The sequence below is a fragment of the Mytilinidion resinicola genome, assembly GCF_010093595.1.
Source record: "Mytilinidion resinicola strain CBS 304.34 unplaced genomic scaffold BDZ99scaffold_4, whole genome shotgun sequence".
Classification (NCBI taxonomy): Eukaryota; Fungi; Ascomycota; class Dothideomycetes; order Mytilinidiales; family Mytilinidiaceae; genus Mytilinidion; species Mytilinidion resinicola.
The window spans coordinates 593794-611869 of NW_022985440.1; the positions used below are offsets into that span (position 1 = coordinate 593794).

Below are 18076 nucleotides of genomic sequence, written 5' to 3' on the forward strand. Positions count from 1 at the left end.
CCTGACAGAAAGCGGCCCTGGTTCCGCCGGCGAACGACCGTGCAATTTCTAAAAGCCTTCCATCCCGAATGTCAATCGCTCCTTTGTAATCACGGGGATGTCCGGCAGTTAACCGTGCACGCGGGCTCGTCCATGGCATTATGAATTCACGTCATCCGAATTTCGGTGCGTGCTCCCAGATCGGCTAGGCGGATCCTGGGGATTGTGGCGGCTGGCTGCCGTGCCACAATGCACACCAAGGTAGATTGGACGCCTGGTTGCTGTCTCGAGCCTCCTAAACGGGTTATTTTGAGGTCGAGGTTGAGAGACTGCCTTGGCGTAAACGTGCTTGACCGTCGCATGGGGACGAATACCGTGTCAAACGCGTCTGATCGAAATGGGTATTGTTGCACCCATCAAATACATAGACACCATCTTACGTCTCACAACAAACGACTCGATACTACAAGCCGGCCTCTTCCAGAACTAAGCAGCTATAGCCACATCAAACGACCAGTGCAGAATCCGACTCCGCAGCTTACACCACTTTCCTCCCCGTCCGTCTGTTCTCCCTCTGCCGCTCCACCTTCAAAGCATCTCGTCTCCGCTTTTTCCACGCGCGGTTGTTCTCCCCTCTATGCTCCCAGAACCATTTCGAGAATTCGCTCTCCTCTTCCCCTTGCCCCTCTGCTTCTCCCTCTCTAGCTGTCTTGCGCCCTAGTGGGGTAGCATTGGCATCGACCTCTGCAACCATTTCTTCTTCACTTATCGCATGCAGCGCCGCATTGGCTCTCGTGTTATCCTTCAACTCGGCCCCAGCATCAACGTCCTCCTCGTCCTCTCCTTCGCTCTTATCACGTCCCCACGGGAATGAGAATCCGCGGCCAATGGCAGCCGTGTCAGGCGTGGGTGCCGCACTTCTCATTTCTCGCCAATCCAGATCCTGTCGCGTGAAAGGCGTATGTGGATCCTGCATTGATGTGTCCCCATCCCCGTCTTGGGCATCCTTCACATCATCGTCAAAGAAGCTGAAGGACGTGGTAATGGGCGCGAGGCGTAAGGGCGTTGTCGCGGCTGTTGTAATGGCTGGAGGCTTAGGACGCTTGAAGAGAGCTTCGAGAGGGTGTACTTCCTTAGAACTAATCTTAACCTCTACTGAAGGCGAGGGAGGTGTAAGAGTGATATTTCGAAGGGGTTTCGTGGGGACTGAGGAGGATATGGAAGATGACGACGCTTGCGAGTCAGACGCGACGGAATCGGATCCAGAGTCGGATTCTGAGACTGAGGACTCGGAGGATACGGCTGACGAAGATTCGGAGGTCTCGTCAGAGGAATCGGAAAGCGGTGCGGCTTGTTTCGACGTTTTGGTGTTCGTGGCAGTTTTCGATTTTGACTTCGCTCTAGTTGCTCTATCTGGAGCCTCCATAGATGAAGCAGACAAGTCTTTCCTATTCGATGCACCCTTAGCCAGCTTTGTTGTATTCTCTTGTGTAGCTGCCTCTGCCAGGCCAACTATTCGTGCCCTCTTAGCCTTCCCAGTCTCAGCTTCAACAACATTGCCATCCTCGTCCACCCATCCTTTCCCATTGATATACTCCGTGGCTGGCTTGCTCTCCGTAGCAACCGCACTGCTCTTAAGGAAACTTGCGTGTTTGCTAGTCTTCGTAAATTCATGTACTACCACTTCTCGACTTGACTTCGAAGTTTTCTTTTCTTTGCCCTCAGCCTTGCTCTTTTTAGCCTTCGCCGCACTCTCGGCGGCAGCAGCTGTAGGTGTCAGCTTCGCCTTGAACAGCATCTCCGGCTCCTTCAGATACTGCGACTCTTTCGCCTTCTCCTTCTTATCTTTCTTGCTCTTCTTATCCGCCTTATTCTTCCCATGCCCCGGTACTTCCGTCCAGCCACGCTTGATCTTCCTCTGATCAGGCAACTCAATGCCCTCCATCACGTCCTGCGTTCGTTTCTCTTTCTTCGGGCGCTTCGCCGGTCTGTCCTCCTCTTTGGCGGCCGCACCGTCCTTGTCCGCCTTCTTCCTCTTCTCCGGCTTCGCTTCCTCGATGCGCACTTTAGACCCCTTCAATATAGACCCATTCAGCTTCTTCTTCAGCTTTTGTGCCTCCATAGTCGGCAATTCGATGTAGCCAAAGCCCTTCTCTGGGAAAGTCTCGACAGTATGAAACGAGATATTGGTCGCAGACTGAAGGACGGTCGGGGGTATATAGCTTTTCAACAACTCGGCCGTAAAAGGCGTAATATGGAGCCTAGTCCGCGCAATCTCCTCGGTGCTCTTGCTGTCAGTCGCTGTGGGCGGCGGTGCGGAGGTGTTGGCGGAGGCCGAGCGAGCTTTAGATGGGCAGATAAGCGCTGGCGGAGTTGGCATTTGTACGACCTGTCTCGGCGGCAGCGAAGAGAGTTGTACAGCGCGGCCAGGAATAGAACAGGATCTAGATGGTGCTAAGTGTAGGCGCTTGCTAATAAAGCCACATGATGCTGATTGTTGTGTACGGTGGTGGAGAAAGTGGAGTGGAGGGGTCCAGCAAAAGGTTCTGCTCGGCGGCTGGGGAAGCTGGCTAGCGCCGTCGACAAATGACATGCATTCATGGCTCAATCGTCCCTTGGTCTCTCAACATCGCGGTATTCGAGTTCGTGCCGCCCGCTCTCGGTATTGTCTGAAGCGCCTTGATATACTATGGAAACCCGACGGGCTTGGATTTTGGTTTTGCTCGCTTTCTTTGCGCTTACTCTTATTTCGAGCGTCTCCGCAGCCTGTATGACATTACCACCGCTCTAGACAATGAATAAGAAGCTTACCACTCATAGCTCCCACCTCCTTCTGCAAATGTACCTGCAACGGTAACAGCACCATTGTGGCTCTCGACAGCCCTGCCACCAAAAAACCCGTGGATCCAGGACTACTCAAAGAGCGGGCTTCGAGGAGGACGTGCAGCGACTGCAATCGCCAGTTCTGTCTGGGATACCCGTTCTGCCAGGGCGCTCCTGAGGAGGAGGTCTTCACAACTTGCTTCCGTATGTTACGCTCTATGGATGGGTCATTAGGCGCAGCTGACGGTGGTGTAGAGCGGGACTCGACTAAAGATCAAGCGGTCGTTTTCATATTCATACTTGCGACAGTAGGGCTGTTAACGTATGCGGCCGTTCGGCCGTGGATAGATCAGTGGGCAGAGGTAGGTAGCATGGAACACTTCCGGGTGAACACGGTGCTAACAATGGCACAGAAAGCAAGAGAGCGACGGAATTATATTCCAGTTGGCAATACGGATAATTAGTACGGATTTTACGAAGGCGTTCACTATACATTTGGATTGGGCGTTTTGGCTTTTGGTCTGAACTAATGAATTCTGTAACATCTGCGATACCCTTGAATAAAAGCAACGTCCTATCAAATTGACAGGGCCAGTACCTGAACTCCATGCCCAATATACACCTTTCTATGCAAGACCAAATGGTACAGCTGAGAATGACATATGATACATCAGAGAGCTACAAGCTGCTCCAGACAACCTCCCCGCCAAAACAATTATATCGACTTTTCCCCTCACCGACCTGTTATCCAGCTCGTCCAGCCTTTTGTACTTGCAGCTGTCGATGACGCCGCATTGTCTGCTAGCTCATCTAATGGTCCGCCTTTTGAGGATGGCTGCTCTTTCCTCGACTCCTCTACTGCCTTCATTATCCCTAGATTGCCCGTCTTCTCGTGAACTTCCTCTCTCAGGCCTTCGACCAATTCGGACGGCGTTTTCGCCGCGTTCTGCTCTGCCTCCTTCTGCTGTTCGGGGTTTCCATAGAGGTACTGTAGTGTGGACTTGAAGAAGCCTTTCCGGTTCTGCTTCGCAACTTCCGCCTCCTCCGCGGCCCTCTCTCTGTTCAATAACAGTATCTGGTTCTCATCCGCACTGCCTTCGGCCGCAGCTATCCGCGCCATTCCTAGCTCTTTCGCATGCTTTGCCTGCTGCTCGGCGAAGAACTCGCGCTTCTTACGGCGGTTGTAAACGATCATGTCACCGAGGGAGAATACAGTAACCAATCCAGCAGCACCTATAACCTTCGTCAGCACAAGTTCCAATCCCACAAGCAATCCATAGCAATCCCCAATATCCCCAAAGCCCAATTGATCTGAATATAAACATACCTGTCAAGAAAATGAGACCATAAGCCGTCGTCCGATGTGCAGCATCCGCCACCACTCTACCCGTCGCCACAACCCTATCAAACTTGCTGATCCGCGCTAACTTCGCCTTCCGCGCACCTTCCCGCAGCCGTATGACCTTCTGCTGCGGCGTCTCGTTCGGGGGTGGGGGCCCTGCAAACTGCAGCGTCGACGCTGTGTTGGGCTTCGAGTGTGCGTAGGGCCCCGTCGCGGTGAACCGGGTGGCGTCCATGGCTGAGCGCGCCATCGTGGGCAACTGCTGCTGGCTGGAAGGACGGAGGAGGGTGCTGGATTGAGGGGGGGAGGGGAATTGGCGGCTTTTTGGAGAAGCTGGAGGTCCTGAGGTGTCGTCGAATCGAACCACTGGGAAAAAGTCGGAAAGAGCCGTGGCGTGTGCCGGGGTGGTGGTGACAGAGTCGATTTCACCGACTGCTTTCAATGAATACAAGGCCGTAGTAGAATCTTTCAACATTAAGAGTTCTGCATCTACGGGCGAATAATTGGGGATATGATGATGTTTGCACCCGGGTCGATCTGCGAATTGCTCCAATTCTTTCCTTGATACCACCCACTCATTCACTGCCGAGCATCCTAGGCTCCGTTCTCGATCTAATTTCTTCCATCAAAATTTATTCGACCGTCTCAAACTGTCAAACTATACCACCTCTCAAATGGCAGACAACAACAACCCTCAAATCCCAGATCTGGCATCCGTCCTGCGGACTCTAGCATCTCTAGCCCCTGCAAACCCACAGCAGCCAGGTCAAGACATAGCAGCCAGCCTTCTTCAACATCATCCAGAACCTCCCTATCATCCAACTCATCCAACTCAAGCAAACCTTCAGCCTCCTCCAAATGTCGAGCAGATCCCCAGCCGCCCTACGAGCACGATACAGGACCAACGAACTGTCCCCCAGCATCGGCCAAGTGTCCAAGATCCGCCTCGGGCCGGCTCTACGCCTCCACTGATCGACCCCGCTACGATCACTGAATGGTCTCATGGTCTGCGGTGCATCACCAAGATTGCGGGTCAGACTCCGAATTTCAAAGTAGCGATCCGGAAGGCGAGTACCTCGATTGTAATCAGCAACCGCTCTTGTTGCTAACTATATGCAGATGATGGCCGATCAGGAACATCAAGAGAAGACGTGGTACGTGTTCCTTACAAGTGTGATGAAAGCCATCAAGTTAACGCTATTTAGGCAGGCGGAAAGGGAAGCGTTGCTGAAGGCGCATGCTGCCAGATCAGACAATGACGAGAACTTGAAGAGTATACTGTACGTCATCACGCGAGGGTTTAATAGTTTTGGCTTACCTTGATAGATCTTCTCTGGGCACCTCTCTTGATGCTGAACCCGTGGTGAGTAATTGGAGCCCTTAACAGCAGCTCAGCACAACGTGCACGAATGCTGATATGTCAACAGTCTGCCGAGCAAGCAGAGATTGAGCTCAAGCAGCTCGACAAGCGGATCTACCGTGCGGTGCGGCTGATGGTTGATAATATGTCACTAGAACTAAAGCGTCTTGGCGTGCCCTTCTTCGGCGTAAAGCCAGAGTTGATCCTCCCACCAGGAGAGGCAAAGCCGGCAGGTACACCACCGCCAGCTGCTAGTAGTGTTGGACCAAAGATCACTGAAGAGGAGCTGTTGGCGTTGCAGAGGCGAATGGTAGAGTACCTAGAGGATATGTACAGGCTATAGGTATCATACCGTAAGACGAGATTTACAGTCGTGCTATCCCTTAGTCCGGTAAGAATGGTCCTACGTTATCGATAAGGCTGCATTCAATCAGAAGCCGAGAATCAGCCCCTGAGTATGAAATCTGCACAACACGTGAAGCAATTGATTTGTACGTATATAGCTGTCTACAAGCTACTGTTTGGTGTTGAGGGCAGCTACGTGTTCGGCCCAGCATTTCCCTCGAGTGCACAGTGGAATCCTGCACACAGAACAGCCGTACGAAGTCCTAGGCGGCCGATGCCGACGCTTCCAGCCCTTCCTCTCTCTTTGTGCTTCCTTTGAAGGTTGAATTGTATTTACAGATAGCTCTGCAAGAGGCTTACGAGCGCCAAATGTGGTGTTGCAGTTGAGCGCTTGCCCCGGGTGCATGCGGCGCAGAAGGGCTGTTGTTTCTGCCACAGTTTCTCGTGTAGATGCTCTCTGACCGGCCTCCAGGTAATATCCATAAAGCTATTCGCCTTGTAGGCTTGCTTTTGCTGCTGTGTACGAACAGATGCATGGAGGAGGGCATCTCTGAGGTCTCTACAGAACTGTAGGTGCGAATCTTGGCGCAATTGGCGGTCATTTGAGCCCGGATCTCGCCTGTAGGAAGAGAGCATGTAGCTGTTTCCCACAGCCGTATCGAACAGGAAAGAGAACAGTGGCTTCCAGGTTTTCCTGTGGACGCGATTTGTACTGTAACAGCTGCGTAGCTGGTCTGCAATATCAACGCCGCACATCCAGAGGTTATATTCATCGATAAACACCGGGATTTCAAGCCACGCCGTGGCCTCGTTGCCGAAATTCTTCACCGTTTGACGGTATCCTGATGCAGTTTTAGCAGGCCTCTTTCGTAGCTTCTGTATATAGGCCTTGCCTTCATGAACAGTAGACAGGAACAAGACTGTTACTGCATCCTTCCAGGCAAATTCGATCACCTTGTGACTCTCTGACAACGCGCCATATAGCTCTCCCCACTCAATTTGTTTATCGTGCGTTAATTTGAGGTCCATAAGCGATCGGTTGAAGCTCTCGGCTGGCACCTTCACCCTCTTCTTGGTCCTTAATTGTGTAGCTGCAGCAGCAGCTGGTTCCTCAATAATATTACACTCTTCCCCTTCCATCTCTTCCCTCTTCGTCTTAGTTGTTCGAACTGTACCAGCTGCCCCTATCTCAAGCTCACGTAGCCGTTCGAATAGCTTCACACTGGAAAAAAGATTATCTAGCCAGACTATATGCTTGCCCGGTAGATAGATGCGTTGGTTTGTAATAGGATCACGTTGTGTTAAAAGATCTAACACAACAGCTTGAGTTTTGGTGAAGCCCTTAGAAAGGAATGATTCATCCAGATCAACTGGGCCATTGCCGTCCCCCTTAGCATGCCATAGCCAATCTAGAACGTAGCCTTGATTGGCTAGAACCCAGATTTTAAAGCCCTCTGGTGTAGGTTTTGTAGGAATGTTGACAATTTCGCTCGCTCGTCCTATAAACCTCTGTATTGTTTCATCCACAGTAAGGTGAGGGCCGGGGGTCCAGTGCATGCTGCAGCGTGTTCTAATATGCTCAGAGAGCTCATCTACGCGGTTGAATGTCGATTGGAAACCATCCTGAGGTACAGGAGAGCACCGGAAATACCGATCTAGTTGCTTAAACCGGACAAGGCCAATAAAGTCCTTTACTATATGCGAGGCTCCACATGATTTAGGGCCCTAGTAGTCCTCTGTACGCTTCTCTATTGTGATTCCTATATAAATTAGGGTTCCAAAATAGGCGTAGAGCTCCTGCCTATTTGTAGGCCTCTATTTCCGTCCTCTCCCTGCAGGTGCCTCTTCCTCCGTGGGCTAGTGCTGCTCAGCGTACTTGTTCGTCCACTGCACCATCTTATCCATTATTTCATTAGTGAAGAATAGCTTAAAAAGGGCCATAGGGTTATGCCGATTAAGACCTGGAGTTACACAGGCCTCTCCTGGATCATACCAATCATTGATAGGTAGGGGAGAGAATTCGGGCATAGGCCACGGCTTGAGAGGCGGTTCTTTGGCTGTTTTTGTGCGAGGATCTTTCCATTTGACATAGTCAATGTCATTTGATGTTCTAGGCATCTTTGGGCATCAATTGGCGTCGAATTAGGTGGGTTTTAACTGATTGTTATGGCTGGCTATGTTTGTTTGTATATCTGAGAACGATGTTCGTCTTGGCGTGGCCCGAGCGTTGCACCTTACCGGGCCAAGGGATAGGTTTCCGTACGCTTTCCTACCACTGCCCTGTTGGGCTCCAATGTCCTGATAGAAACCGGGGGCAGCGGATACACCCCCGATTTGTGCACACCCTGCTGGCGCTGTCTGGGGTAGCCTTGCGAGCTTATTAGTTGACGGAAGTGTCGAGCTTCTCTGCAAATTGGAATGCTGAAAATACTTTGAAGCTCCTCACGCAGCAGTAAACGAGTGTACGGATATCTTTGATGAGGCATAGTACATTCATTAGCGGAGAAATAAGTGGTGCGAACGAAGATGAAATTGGGGAGGGAGGAGATTTCGGACTCGAAACACAGCTGGGAAGATATAGATTCCAGCCAGAGTACCCATGCTCGAGTTGACTACCCTGGGGATTCCCAGTAAAGAAACAAAACACCATAGACGCTGGCATCGCATCGAAGGTTGGTTCTTTGATTTTGCGGATGGAGAACGCCGAAGGCGCACGCCGCGTGGTGCGGTGTGCGGTGGTGCGGTAGATCTAGCCCTTCCGGTTACGCCGGCGCTGTGCTTTATAACTGTTAGGTTTCTAGGTCTGTACTATCCTATATCTACCTAACAGCCTTAGATCCTTAGTTCCAATGTGGCTATAGTGTGTGCGAAAGTGTGGTTGGGATCTTGCAATAGGGGGTTGTGCGCGGATGGGCAGAATCAGCTTCCTACGACAGCATTGGCGAGTAACGCTCAAGACGCGTCCGGAGACTTTCGTCTGAGTGATAGTTCTGTTCCGTAGCTTGAGGAGAGTAGATTCCGACCGGTATTTGTGGCTATTGTGGGTGGATTCCAATGATTGCGTTTGTTGGGTGTCGTGTTTTCGCATCACATCTAAGTGCTAGGTAAGAAGGTAGCCACATCACAATTCTTCTACCGTACATACCAAGAGCCCTTGAATAGATATTACGCAGGTGTGTCTCCCTCATGCTTACAGCTGTGATAGAGCTCAGCGGGTGATGAATCATGTTGGGATTGTGAGTCTGCGAAGTAATGGCACAGCCGACGGACAGCCTCCGTGGGCTCTGATCAATCGGGTGACATGTAAGTCGAGCGGTGTGGTACTCAGCGGTCTTCTGCCAAATCATGTCGAGCCGCAGATGGCCCTTTGCAATTCCAGAGTCAAGCTTTCGTTTGTGGAGTTTCTGTTAAGGCCTAAACCTCTCTCCCGTGTTCCAGGCTCTACTCGTTTGTATCTCCATCATTTTCTACTTCTAGTTCAGGCCTGCACTCTTGTGCTATCGCATGACGTCTTCTGGAATTATTCAGAAACCAGAGGTGGGTAGGCCGCTGTCCGTTCTCTGTGGCACATGCAGGTGACGCTGTCTGAGGTATTCCGACAAGTTTGAAGGTTGTCGAAAACCATGAGCTTACATCTCTTCCAGATTTTCCAAACCGCGCTGAGGCCCCTTTGACGGTGGCACGAAGGTGTAGATACCTGCGTATATCCTGCCGCTGCCTGTGACTACATCAGAGCCCCGCATCTTCCACCGTTTCAACACAACATTACCTTTTTCTACTCCTCTTGCTTCCTCTGTTCACATCGCCGTCGCCAAATACAAGTCTGCTCAGGTACGTCGGAGCTAGACTATCCCCGTAATTACCTCCAAATCTATCACATTCGCTAACTAATAACAAGTAGCACGACCTTCCAGTGATTTTATCATGGCGGGCACGGGGCAGGAAATAGACAATAGGAAGAAAATTCCGTGCAAATACATCGACACCCCAGAAGGCTGCTACCGCAAACCGTGTCCCTATTCCCATGACCCGGCCCTCATAGCCAATACAAAAAAGAAGCTGTGCAACTTCTTCCTGAAGCCGGGCGGTTGCTACAATGGAGATTCGTGTGCCTTCTCCCATGACCTGAACGACGCCGTGTGGCAACCTCACACAGACTCCCTAAACTCAAAGCTGTCTCAAGTACGCCAAACCAACTGGCACCAAGTCAGTAACTTGGCTACACAGGGAGCTCTGGACATGTCTACACATGGCGCGACAACAATACCGCCATCGGACGGACGGTCGAACCCGAACCCTCCTCGATCAGCGCTTGAGACGAAGTTTCGGGAATGGCGGTTCTCTACACTGGAGAGATCACTCCGCCGCCCCCTCGGAGGGTCTGTTTCTCGGTTCTTCCAGGATGCTCTCGACTTGGTCAACGGAGACGTGGCCATATTGCAAGAAACTATCACCTGTCTAGGCTCTAATGGCGGACTTCAACGCATCACAGAGCTTCTAGCCGTTGATTTAGATGGTAGTAGCGAGCACATCACACAAGTCTTTACATCACGTATCTTGCCATTCTTTCAAGCTATAACGCACCCTAATGTGGCAGCCTCAGGCCTTCTGGAGACTCCCATGTACAATATCTACAACGCGATTTTTGGCCCATTTGGGCAACGAACCGTGAAGGTTTTCAGCTCTCTAGCGAACATATTCGACCTGCTCCCAGTTGAGGCTTTGGAAGCGACATCGGCCGTATTAGTCAAGACTGTCGACCTCAATGGGGCGGCATCTATCACGGAAGGTATCGGTCCAGTCGCTGAAGTTCTCGCTGCTGCTTTGTTCTCACACAACGGGAGTCACGACGAGCGCGTTCTCCGCTCACAGAAGAACGTCGAACGCTTGAAGCGCCGGCTCGGTATTGGATCTTCAATTCCCACAGCTCAACAGCCGATATTCGACAATGTCAAGGCAACTTTTGATATTATACGCGATCCTCCTGGTTGGCTCTCGGAAAAAGGCCGTAGACACAACAACGACTCAGAAAATATTCGAGATATCAGTATCTTGCCCACATCTGAAGAGATACTAAGCTCGCGCCTGGAGTATCTTCCTCCGATGGATCCATCAGAACTACATCTTCCCGGTGTAGAGGGGTTGCTCGACCGTCATTTTCGACTCTTGCGTGAGGATACTATCGGTCAACTCCGAGACGCGATCAGGATCGAGCTACAACGACTTCAGAATCCAATGGAAACGCAAGACAATCGAGGAAGCGGCCAACAGGGCATCCGAACGCACTCTTATCCACACTTGGAGCTATCAGATCTCAGATGCGGCCAGCACAACGGTCTGGAGTTTGTCGTCCACTTCAAGCAACCAAAGCAACTGGAGAAGCTGTCTGAGAACGAACGACGTGAGTGGTGGGAGCGCTCTAGGCGTCTTCAAAAGGATACCCTCGTTTGCATCGTAAATGCGAGCGGGTCCGCCATCTTTTGCATCATCGCAGATAGCTCTCAACGCGACATAGAGAAAGACGCAACTCAGACAGAAGAGCAGAAGCAATATAAAAAGGCGAAGTTGCAACCGCCATCGGAGACATTAGCGCGTCACCCTCAGCGTGCCTGTGTGGTTATGCGTCCGGTCGACACTGACGATGCGAGTTCAAAGACACTTCTTTGGCATTATGCAGACTGTGTCACAGGGCGTAATAGGCCGCATGATCTATTAGTAGAGTTTCCAGGAGTTCTTCTACCTTCCTTCCAGCCAATCCTAAAAGCGCTTCAGGCTATGAGTGAGTCCGCAGATCTTCCCTTTTCGGAGTTTCTTGCGCCGAACACAAGCGGCTCTCTCCACGTTCCTCCTCCCGTGTATGCTCAACAACCGGGCTACTATTTCGATCTCAGCTGCATCATGAACGATGGGCAGGCTTTGAGATTGTATCCTGGAGCTCCATTTGACGTCAACGTTTTACGAAGTGGATCCAAGCTTGATGATGCCCAGGCAGATGCTTTAGTAGCATCCCTGTCCAGACGACTTGCTGCAATCCAGGGACCTCCAGGGACTGGAAAGAGTTACACGGGCGTATCCATCACGAGAGTCCTTCTGGCCAATAAGCTCAGAGCGAAACTTGGACCGATCATTTGTATATGCTACACGAACCACGCGCTTGATCAAATACTGGAGCACCTCCATGAGAACGGAGTGACCCAGATTATTCGCATGGGATCGAGGTCTAAGTCTGAAGTCCTTACACCCCTCAATCTCCGTAATGTTGCTTCAAGAATGGACAAGACAAAAGAGGAGAAGAGGCGAACTTGGGACATAATCCGCTGCTTGAAGGAAGATGTCCACGACTTGGACAAAATCATTCAAAATATATCAAGGGTCGGGTCTCCAAAAGGCCTACAGGAGTACCTGAAATCCAATCATTTCCATCATTTCATCGAGCTGTTCGGAGAAGACGCGGAGGGCTACCAGAGAGTCTATCACGATGAGAGCCGCGTCATTCAGGATTGGCTGAGCGGAAGCAGCGGGTTCACCAGTCCAGTGTTTTCATATCAACATCGGCAAGCTTTGAAAGATATTGAAGTACTTCAAGCGAAATCTTTGTTATCGATGTCGCTGCTGGAACGCCAGGCGATTCATGCATACTGGCTCCGGGATGCTCGGGACAGCCTTGAAGACAAGTTCCTTGCTGCACTAGAGCTCTACCATGAGCACAAGAAAGAACATGATCGTATACGCAACGAACTAGATCTGAGATGTCTTCAGCAAGCTAATGTAATCGGTATTACTACTTCAGGGCTGGCTCGAAATATCGATCTGCTACGGAGACTGCAGGCGAAGGTCTTGATATGCGAGGAAGCTGGCGAGGTACTTGAGGCTCACATTCTGACGGCGTTGCTTCCATCAGTGCAACACGCCATCCTGATCGGAGATCACCTGCAACTCAGGCCACAAATTCAGAATTATGAGCTTCAACATGACAACCCACGTGGCGAGCAATACTCTCTGGATGTTTCGCTCTTCGAGCGCCTAGTACAGCCAAAGCTATCGAGAAGCCCCCACCTGCCATTCAGTACATTAGAAACCCAGCGGCGCATGCATCCTTCAATAGCTCAACTTATCCGAGAGCCCCTCTATCCATTGCTGAAGGATGCCGAATTAGTGAAGGCCTACCCAGATGTGGCTGGGATGAAACGAAGATTATACTGGCTCGATCACGATCATCACGAGGCTGGCTCAGATGTGTCTGATATTGTGTCGACATCGCATTCCAACGAATTCGAGGTCGAAATGACCGCATCTCTAGTTTCGCACCTTTTCCGTCAAGGAGTATACCAGGCCAACGATATTGCCGTGCTGACCCCTTATTTGGGCCAGCTAATGAAGATCCGACGAAGACTCGCTGGAAGATTTGAAGTTACCTTAGGTGAACGTGACGTAGATGAGCTTGAAAAAGCGGGAATTACGATGAATGAGGACGAACGACCTGCCATAGTCAAAACTACCCTCCTGAGTGCCCTGAAGGTGGCCACTATCGACAACTTTCAAGGCGAAGAGGCCAAAGTTGTGGTAATATCACTTGTCCGATGCAACCCTCAAAACAAGTGCGGCTTCCTGAAAACTTCGAACCGCATAAACGTTCTACTCTCGCGTGCCAAACACGGCATGTATATCATCGGAAACTCGCGCACCTCTTCACACGTGCCAATGTGGTCTGATGTCACGTCGATACTCAAGCGCGATGACAACATCGGACCTACATTAAATCTTTGTTGCCCACGACATCAGGACACCCCCATCCGCGTCTCTTCGCCCGAAGACTTCGTCCGATTCTCTCCTGAGGGCGGCTGCGATCTGAGATGTACCCAGAGGCTTTCGTGTGGACATGCGTGCATCCAACGATGTCATTCATCTGTACTGCATGATGCAGTAAAGTGTTTGGAAGCGTGTACCCGGACAAAACCAGGCTGCCAACATTTTTGTCCACTGCCGTGTGGCGAGAAATGTCATGATCGATGCCACATCATTCTCAAAGATCTCGACGTTACTCTTGGTTGTGGTCATAGAGTAACATCACTTCCATGTTGGCAGGCTCAAGACACAAGTACAATTTCCTGTAACGTCAAAGTTGATCGCAAGGTTGAAGCCTGTGGTCATACGGTGCAGGTCAAGTGCCACCAAGACGTAGATAGCCCCAAGTTCCAATGCTGCGCTCCTTGCGGCGGCCTTCAAACCTGCGGGCATCAATGTCAGAAGCCATGCTATCATTGCAGGACGAATAACGACGACAACGGACACGGATTATGCGGTCAACCCTGCCATCGAGATTTCGAGACTTGCAATCACCGATGCCAGAAACCTTGCCATGGCCAGGAGCCGTGCTCGCTTTGCACCCATCCGTGCGATGTTCGTTGCAGTCACTCAAAATGCTCCAATATCTGCTCTGAGCCATGCGCTCCTTGCGCTGAGCCTAGCTGCGCATCTTGCTGTCCGCATAGCAAGTGTTCCATGCCCTGCGCGGCCCCTTGCGACTGGCTTCCTTGCTCAAAGCGGTGCGAAAAGATATTAGAATGCGGGCATCAATGTGAGTAGAAATGCAAATTCTCAACACTTGTTGTACCCAGGCCACTAACTTAAACGCTATTAGGTCCCTCAGTGTGCGGTGAAAACTGCCCCGAAATCAAGTACTGTCAGATCTGCGCAGCGGATAGCATCAAGAACCAGATCGTGGATTTCATCGAAATGCAGACTTACTCCGAGATTGACCTCAACGAGGATCCTTGCATCTTTCCTCAATGCAAGCACATCCTCACCTTGGGCAGTATGGATGGACGAATGGAATTGGCGGACAGCTACAACTTGGACGGACACGGACTCCCGCTGAGCATCAAGTCATCGGAGCCTTTCTCGGACCAACTCAAGAAAGTGCCAACTTGCCCGTCTTGTAGGGGCTCTCTACGCGACATATGCCGATACGGTCGCATCGTGCGTCGTGCTCTTCTAGATGAAGGGACGAAGCGATTTGCGTCATGGGCCCAAGCCACATATATTCCGCTCGCAGAAGAATTCCACGCCGCCGAACAACTGCTCACCCTCGCAGAAGACGTCTTTGAAATACCTAACCAGCCCTTGAAATGTCTAAAAGGCAAGCGAGGTGTTCAAATCAAGGACATCTTCAATGCCACCATACGCTCAGGCTGGTACTCCAGTTTCAAGCCCCTTCGACTCAAGCTTCTCAAATATCTCCAGAAAGTCCGGAAGGAAGAGACTCCCGTCGAAAAAGTATGGCACATGGTGGAGGCTTCCCGCCGACGACAAGGCAAAACCACGCAAGAGTTCGGCTTGGACAGCCAGATCTCTCTCACTACTTTCCATATCATGGCTGAGAGCCTGCTCTTACGATGCGATATTGCCATTCTAGCCGACTTCTTGGAACAACTAGACCGGGCTCCAGCCGGCTTTGTGGACACCACATTTTCTGTTGATCTGACGGCGAACCGAGAGGACTGTATTGGGCTCATCAATGACGCGAAGACTGTAAGTAAGCTCAAATCATGTCTATATACACTGCTCTGCCGCTGTTTGGGGTCCTTGATCGGCCTCCAAAGCTCAATGCTGTATATTTTTGGCCGACCTGATAGCTCGCTGGGCCACCTCAAATGGCGTAGTCATGGGTGAATAGAGGGACACAAATCAGCTAATGTGGGAAACCCATTGAAAAGTCCCAGGCAGCAACAGGTGCACACAGAGCTACGATGAGGCACCAGTGTCATATGAACAGCTGCTAACATGACCCCGACAGTCTAAAGATCTCGAACGCGAAGTAGAAGGCCATATATTCTACGCACGTTACTGCGCCCTCGAACTATCACGTCGACCACCTGGAAAGTCAGAATCTCTCAAAGCTGACGGCGAAGCGCACATCGAACATGCTCACGGCCTCTGCAAGCGCTACGGAGGCTCACCAAAGGTTGACGCCCTTGTACCGGAAGTGAAGGCCGTCGAGCTTGCGTTGAACGGAGGCACCTTTATGTCCACCGTCTCCCCGGAAGAACGTCTCGCCGTGCTCGCGGCTATGAGGAAAGAGTTCTCAGGTACAGGCCACTGGTATACGTGCGCCAACGGCCATCCTTTCACCGTCGGTGAGTGTGGTATGCCTATGGAGACGGCGACGTGCCCCACTTGCGGTGAAACAATAGGCGGTCGTAACCACCGACCTGCAGAGGGTGTCCATCGGGCGGAGGAGCTCGAGAGAGACTTTGCACGGTTGAATGTGTAATGCTGGGCGACACTGCTTGGGGAGCCTCAGCGACGTAAATGGTTGAAATTGAGACCTAAGATGTAGAAGTCCTAACTTGACTTCGATTGGGTGAACTATCTGCTTCTTTGAGCGCGAGTTCGTTTATATACATGGAGGAGAGATTCGTTTCATAGAGCGTACAACGAGAGTTGTAGGATAAAGCTATACAATAAACAAGAAACAGCCAGAGAGCTCAATGAGGAAGATATATTGAAGGCGTACAAACCGAGCTCCTGAAGCCTACTATCCGCTGGTCTGGCACTGTGCGGAATCCGTCGACGCCTCAATAAAGCCTCGGATAAGATGTAAAGGTTGTACGACTCTGGTTCTCTTTTACGATCCATTCTCTTTGAAGTATCGTTTACCGCTCCATGTTTACCTCGGCCAGTTGTTCGGGAGTCCAGTACCTACGAGTTTCGAGCTTTATGTAGGGTGGCTGACCCCTCCGCATCTTATGTATGTTCAACTGCATCCAGCATGGCGGATCGATGCGTGGATTTGACGCTTTGCAATCTATATGTTCCGGATTCTCTGGGTACTCAGGGTATATACTTGGTCGTACTTCAGGCACGCGGTCCAATATCCACCGACTGCTGACACGGAGATGAGGACACGCCGGCATATCTATTGCCTTTAAAGCCTCAGATATCTTTTCTTTGTAGGCATCGACTGTAGCTTTATCTGGCGTAACTTCCATAAGGTCCTTCGGGATCAGTGCTAGTGGGTGATGCGATTCGATGAAGAAGGTGGCTTCGCGCATAGTTCTATGCCCGTGCGTGTTCTTGACGATCGATGCGCCGCATTTTTCCGTCCACGGATGGTCATTTTCAGAGTCAGGGTGCTCATGGTCGCATCTGAACATTACGTCGTGGTGATCCCAGCCAGACGTCGTCTGCTGCATCAAGGCTTTGAGCTCGGGGCGGGTGAAGCTGTGATGTTCACAAACCCGGACTTTGGCACAGTGGCGTGCGAGTGGAGGAGCCTGTCTCTGCTCTTCGACGAAGTAATGGGCAGGATGGCGGATGCTGCATAAGCTGCATCAGAGTCGTGTAGGTATTGAGCGGCGGGGTGTTGAGCGGCGGAGGAAGCCAGTTTCCAGGGCAGACATGTCCGAGTAATCGCATTTGTTGAGTGGGAAAGGACCACGTCCGAGGTCCTAAATGTATCGCAATTTCTGGCATGTTTGGGGAAGCGCCATCATGGACGCTGATGAGAGGTATTCGCCGACCATGAGCAGGAGCTCAGGAGGGAGTTGATAAAGGCGAGACTCGTTGAAGTTGTGTAGGTATGCCTCTTCTTGACTTAACTTGTTGCCCATTTTGGCTAGCTTCTTGGGCAGGAGTGGTGAGAGTTGTTCGCCGATCATGAGCAAGAGCTAAGGAGTTGGCAAAGGCGAGGCACGTTGTTGTTGTGTAGGTATACCCCTTGTTCACTCAACTAGTTGCCCATTTTGGCTAGTTTTCCGGGTAGGTGCAGCTTTGGAAGTGTAGTAGTTTGTGCAGTATGGGAGTCTTGGGAGTGTTGTACTTTCGGAAGTATAGTCGTTTTGGAAGTGGAGTTGTTTGTAGTCGTTGGTGGTGGTGGTGGTGGATGAGAAAGCCGGCGGCAATGAAGCTTTATATAAGATTGAGTACTTTGTGGCCATCAGAGCGCGTTGTGTCCCATCATTCGTTACGCAACCCCACATAGATGAGCTTAGTTCACGTAGACCAATTACCTGACACCCACTGCTCATTAACTGAATTTACCCTAATTCCCAGTTAGGAGAACATAATTCCTCGGAGTGCACGTGACCGTGGACCTTCCTCACCACTTTACCCAAAGTGTATCACTGGAGCTCTCTGACAGTTAGTGCGACTATTGCTTTGTATATGCCATTTCTTGGAGATGAAACGCGACTGGGTCTACCTATTGCTCACCGTGAACCCAATAT

General features: G+C 51.1%; 9 protein-coding genes across 9 annotated transcripts; 4 read left to right on the forward strand and 5 right to left on the reverse strand.

The window, feature by feature from the left end:
• Positions 1 to 523: 523 nt before the first annotated feature.
• Positions 524 to 2251, reverse strand: BDZ99DRAFT_357044 (uncharacterized protein; the record flags this gene model as incomplete). The annotated part of the gene is made up of 3 exons (XM_033714633.1): positions 524 to 664; positions 731 to 1185; positions 1441 to 2251. Coding segments are annotated over 3 exons (1407 nt in total), but the record flags the coding sequence as incomplete, so codon positions are not given.
• A 417-nt stretch (positions 2252 to 2668) lies between these two features.
• BDZ99DRAFT_485956 (uncharacterized protein) lies at positions 2669 to 3266 on the forward strand (the record flags this gene model as incomplete). The annotated part of the gene is made up of 4 exons (XM_033722746.1): positions 2669 to 2747; positions 2800 to 3006; positions 3058 to 3164; positions 3216 to 3266. 4 exons carry the CDS (start codon positions 2669 to 2671, stop codon positions 3264 to 3266), a joined length of 444 nt encoding a protein of 147 aa, XP_033580824.1.
• Positions 3267 to 3313: 47 nt separating this feature from the next.
• Positions 3314 to 4394, reverse strand: BDZ99DRAFT_409985 (uncharacterized protein; the record flags this gene model as incomplete). Its single annotated transcript, XM_033716565.1, has 2 exons — positions 3314 to 4035; positions 4130 to 4394. 2 exons carry the CDS (start codon positions 4392 to 4394, stop codon positions 3536 to 3538), a joined length of 765 nt encoding a protein of 254 aa, XP_033580825.1. The 3' UTR covers positions 3314 to 3535.
• Positions 4395 to 4594: 200 nt separating this feature from the next.
• On the forward strand, positions 4595 to 6174 carry BDZ99DRAFT_459613 (uncharacterized protein). Its single transcript, XM_033719201.1, has 5 exons — positions 4595 to 5211; positions 5264 to 5298; positions 5350 to 5424; positions 5471 to 5507; positions 5572 to 6174. The coding sequence occupies exons 1-5, from the start codon at positions 4819 to 4821 to the stop codon at positions 5845 to 5847; spliced, it is 816 nt and encodes a 271-aa protein (XP_033580826.1). The 5' UTR covers positions 4595 to 4818; the 3' UTR covers positions 5848 to 6174.
• Positions 6019 to 7406, reverse strand: BDZ99DRAFT_553863 (uncharacterized protein; the record flags this gene model as incomplete). The annotated part of the gene is made up of 2 exons (XM_033727112.1): positions 6019 to 6162; positions 6210 to 7406. The coding sequence occupies 2 exons, from the start codon at positions 7404 to 7406 to the stop codon at positions 6019 to 6021; spliced, it is 1341 nt and encodes a 446-aa protein (XP_033580827.1).
• Positions 7407 to 7602: 196 nt separating this feature from the next.
• On the reverse strand, positions 7603 to 7996 carry BDZ99DRAFT_459616 (uncharacterized protein). Its single transcript, XM_033719202.1, has one exon. It carries the CDS (start codon positions 7965 to 7967, stop codon positions 7707 to 7709), a length of 261 nt encoding a protein of 86 aa, XP_033580828.1. The 5' UTR covers positions 7968 to 7996; the 3' UTR covers positions 7603 to 7706.
• A 199-nt stretch (positions 7997 to 8195) lies between these two features.
• BDZ99DRAFT_459617 (uncharacterized protein) lies at positions 8196 to 9077 on the forward strand. Its single transcript, XM_033719203.1, has 2 exons — positions 8196 to 8942; positions 8995 to 9077. The coding sequence occupies exon 1, from the start codon at positions 8449 to 8451 to the stop codon at positions 8674 to 8676; it is 228 nt and encodes a 75-aa protein (XP_033580829.1). The 5' UTR covers positions 8196 to 8448; the 3' UTR covers positions 8677 to 8942; positions 8995 to 9077.
• Positions 9078 to 10088: 1011 nt separating this feature from the next.
• On the forward strand, positions 10089 to 16313 carry BDZ99DRAFT_553877 (P-loop containing nucleoside triphosphate hydrolase protein; the record flags this gene model as incomplete). The annotated part of the gene is made up of 3 exons (XM_033727113.1): positions 10089 to 14427; positions 14491 to 15380; positions 15646 to 16313. The coding sequence occupies 3 exons, from the start codon at positions 10089 to 10091 to the stop codon at positions 16120 to 16122; spliced, it is 5706 nt and encodes a 1901-aa protein (XP_033580830.1). The 3' UTR covers positions 16123 to 16313.
• On the reverse strand, positions 16314 to 17308 carry BDZ99DRAFT_226664 (uncharacterized protein). The gene has a single exon (XM_033713479.1). It carries the CDS (start codon positions 17042 to 17044, stop codon positions 16505 to 16507), a length of 540 nt encoding a protein of 179 aa, XP_033580831.1. The 5' UTR covers positions 17045 to 17308; the 3' UTR covers positions 16314 to 16504.
• Positions 17309 to 18076: the final 768 nt, after the last annotated feature.

Coding starts and splice junctions, on each gene's coding strand:
- BDZ99DRAFT_459613 (XM_033719201.1), top strand. CDS start 4,819: ATGGCAGACAACAACAACCCTCAAATCCCAGATCTGGCATCCGTCCTG. Junction 5,299..5,349: donor GAACATCAAGAGAAGACGTG/GTACGTGTTCCT, acceptor AACGCTATTTAG/GCAGGCGGAAAGGGAAGCGT. Junction 5,508..5,571: donor CTCTTGATGCTGAACCCGTG/GTGAGTAATTGG, acceptor ATATGTCAACAG/TCTGCCGAGCAAGCAGAGAT.
- BDZ99DRAFT_459616 (XM_033719202.1), bottom strand. CDS start 7,967: ATGCCTAGAACATCAAATGACATTGACTATGTCAAATGGAAAGATCCT.
- BDZ99DRAFT_459617 (XM_033719203.1), top strand. CDS start 8,449: ATGCTCGAGTTGACTACCCTGGGGATTCCCAGTAAAGAAACAAAACAC.
- BDZ99DRAFT_226664 (XM_033713479.1), bottom strand. CDS start 17,044: ATGCAGCAGACGACGTCTGGCTGGGATCACCACGACGTAATGTTCAGA.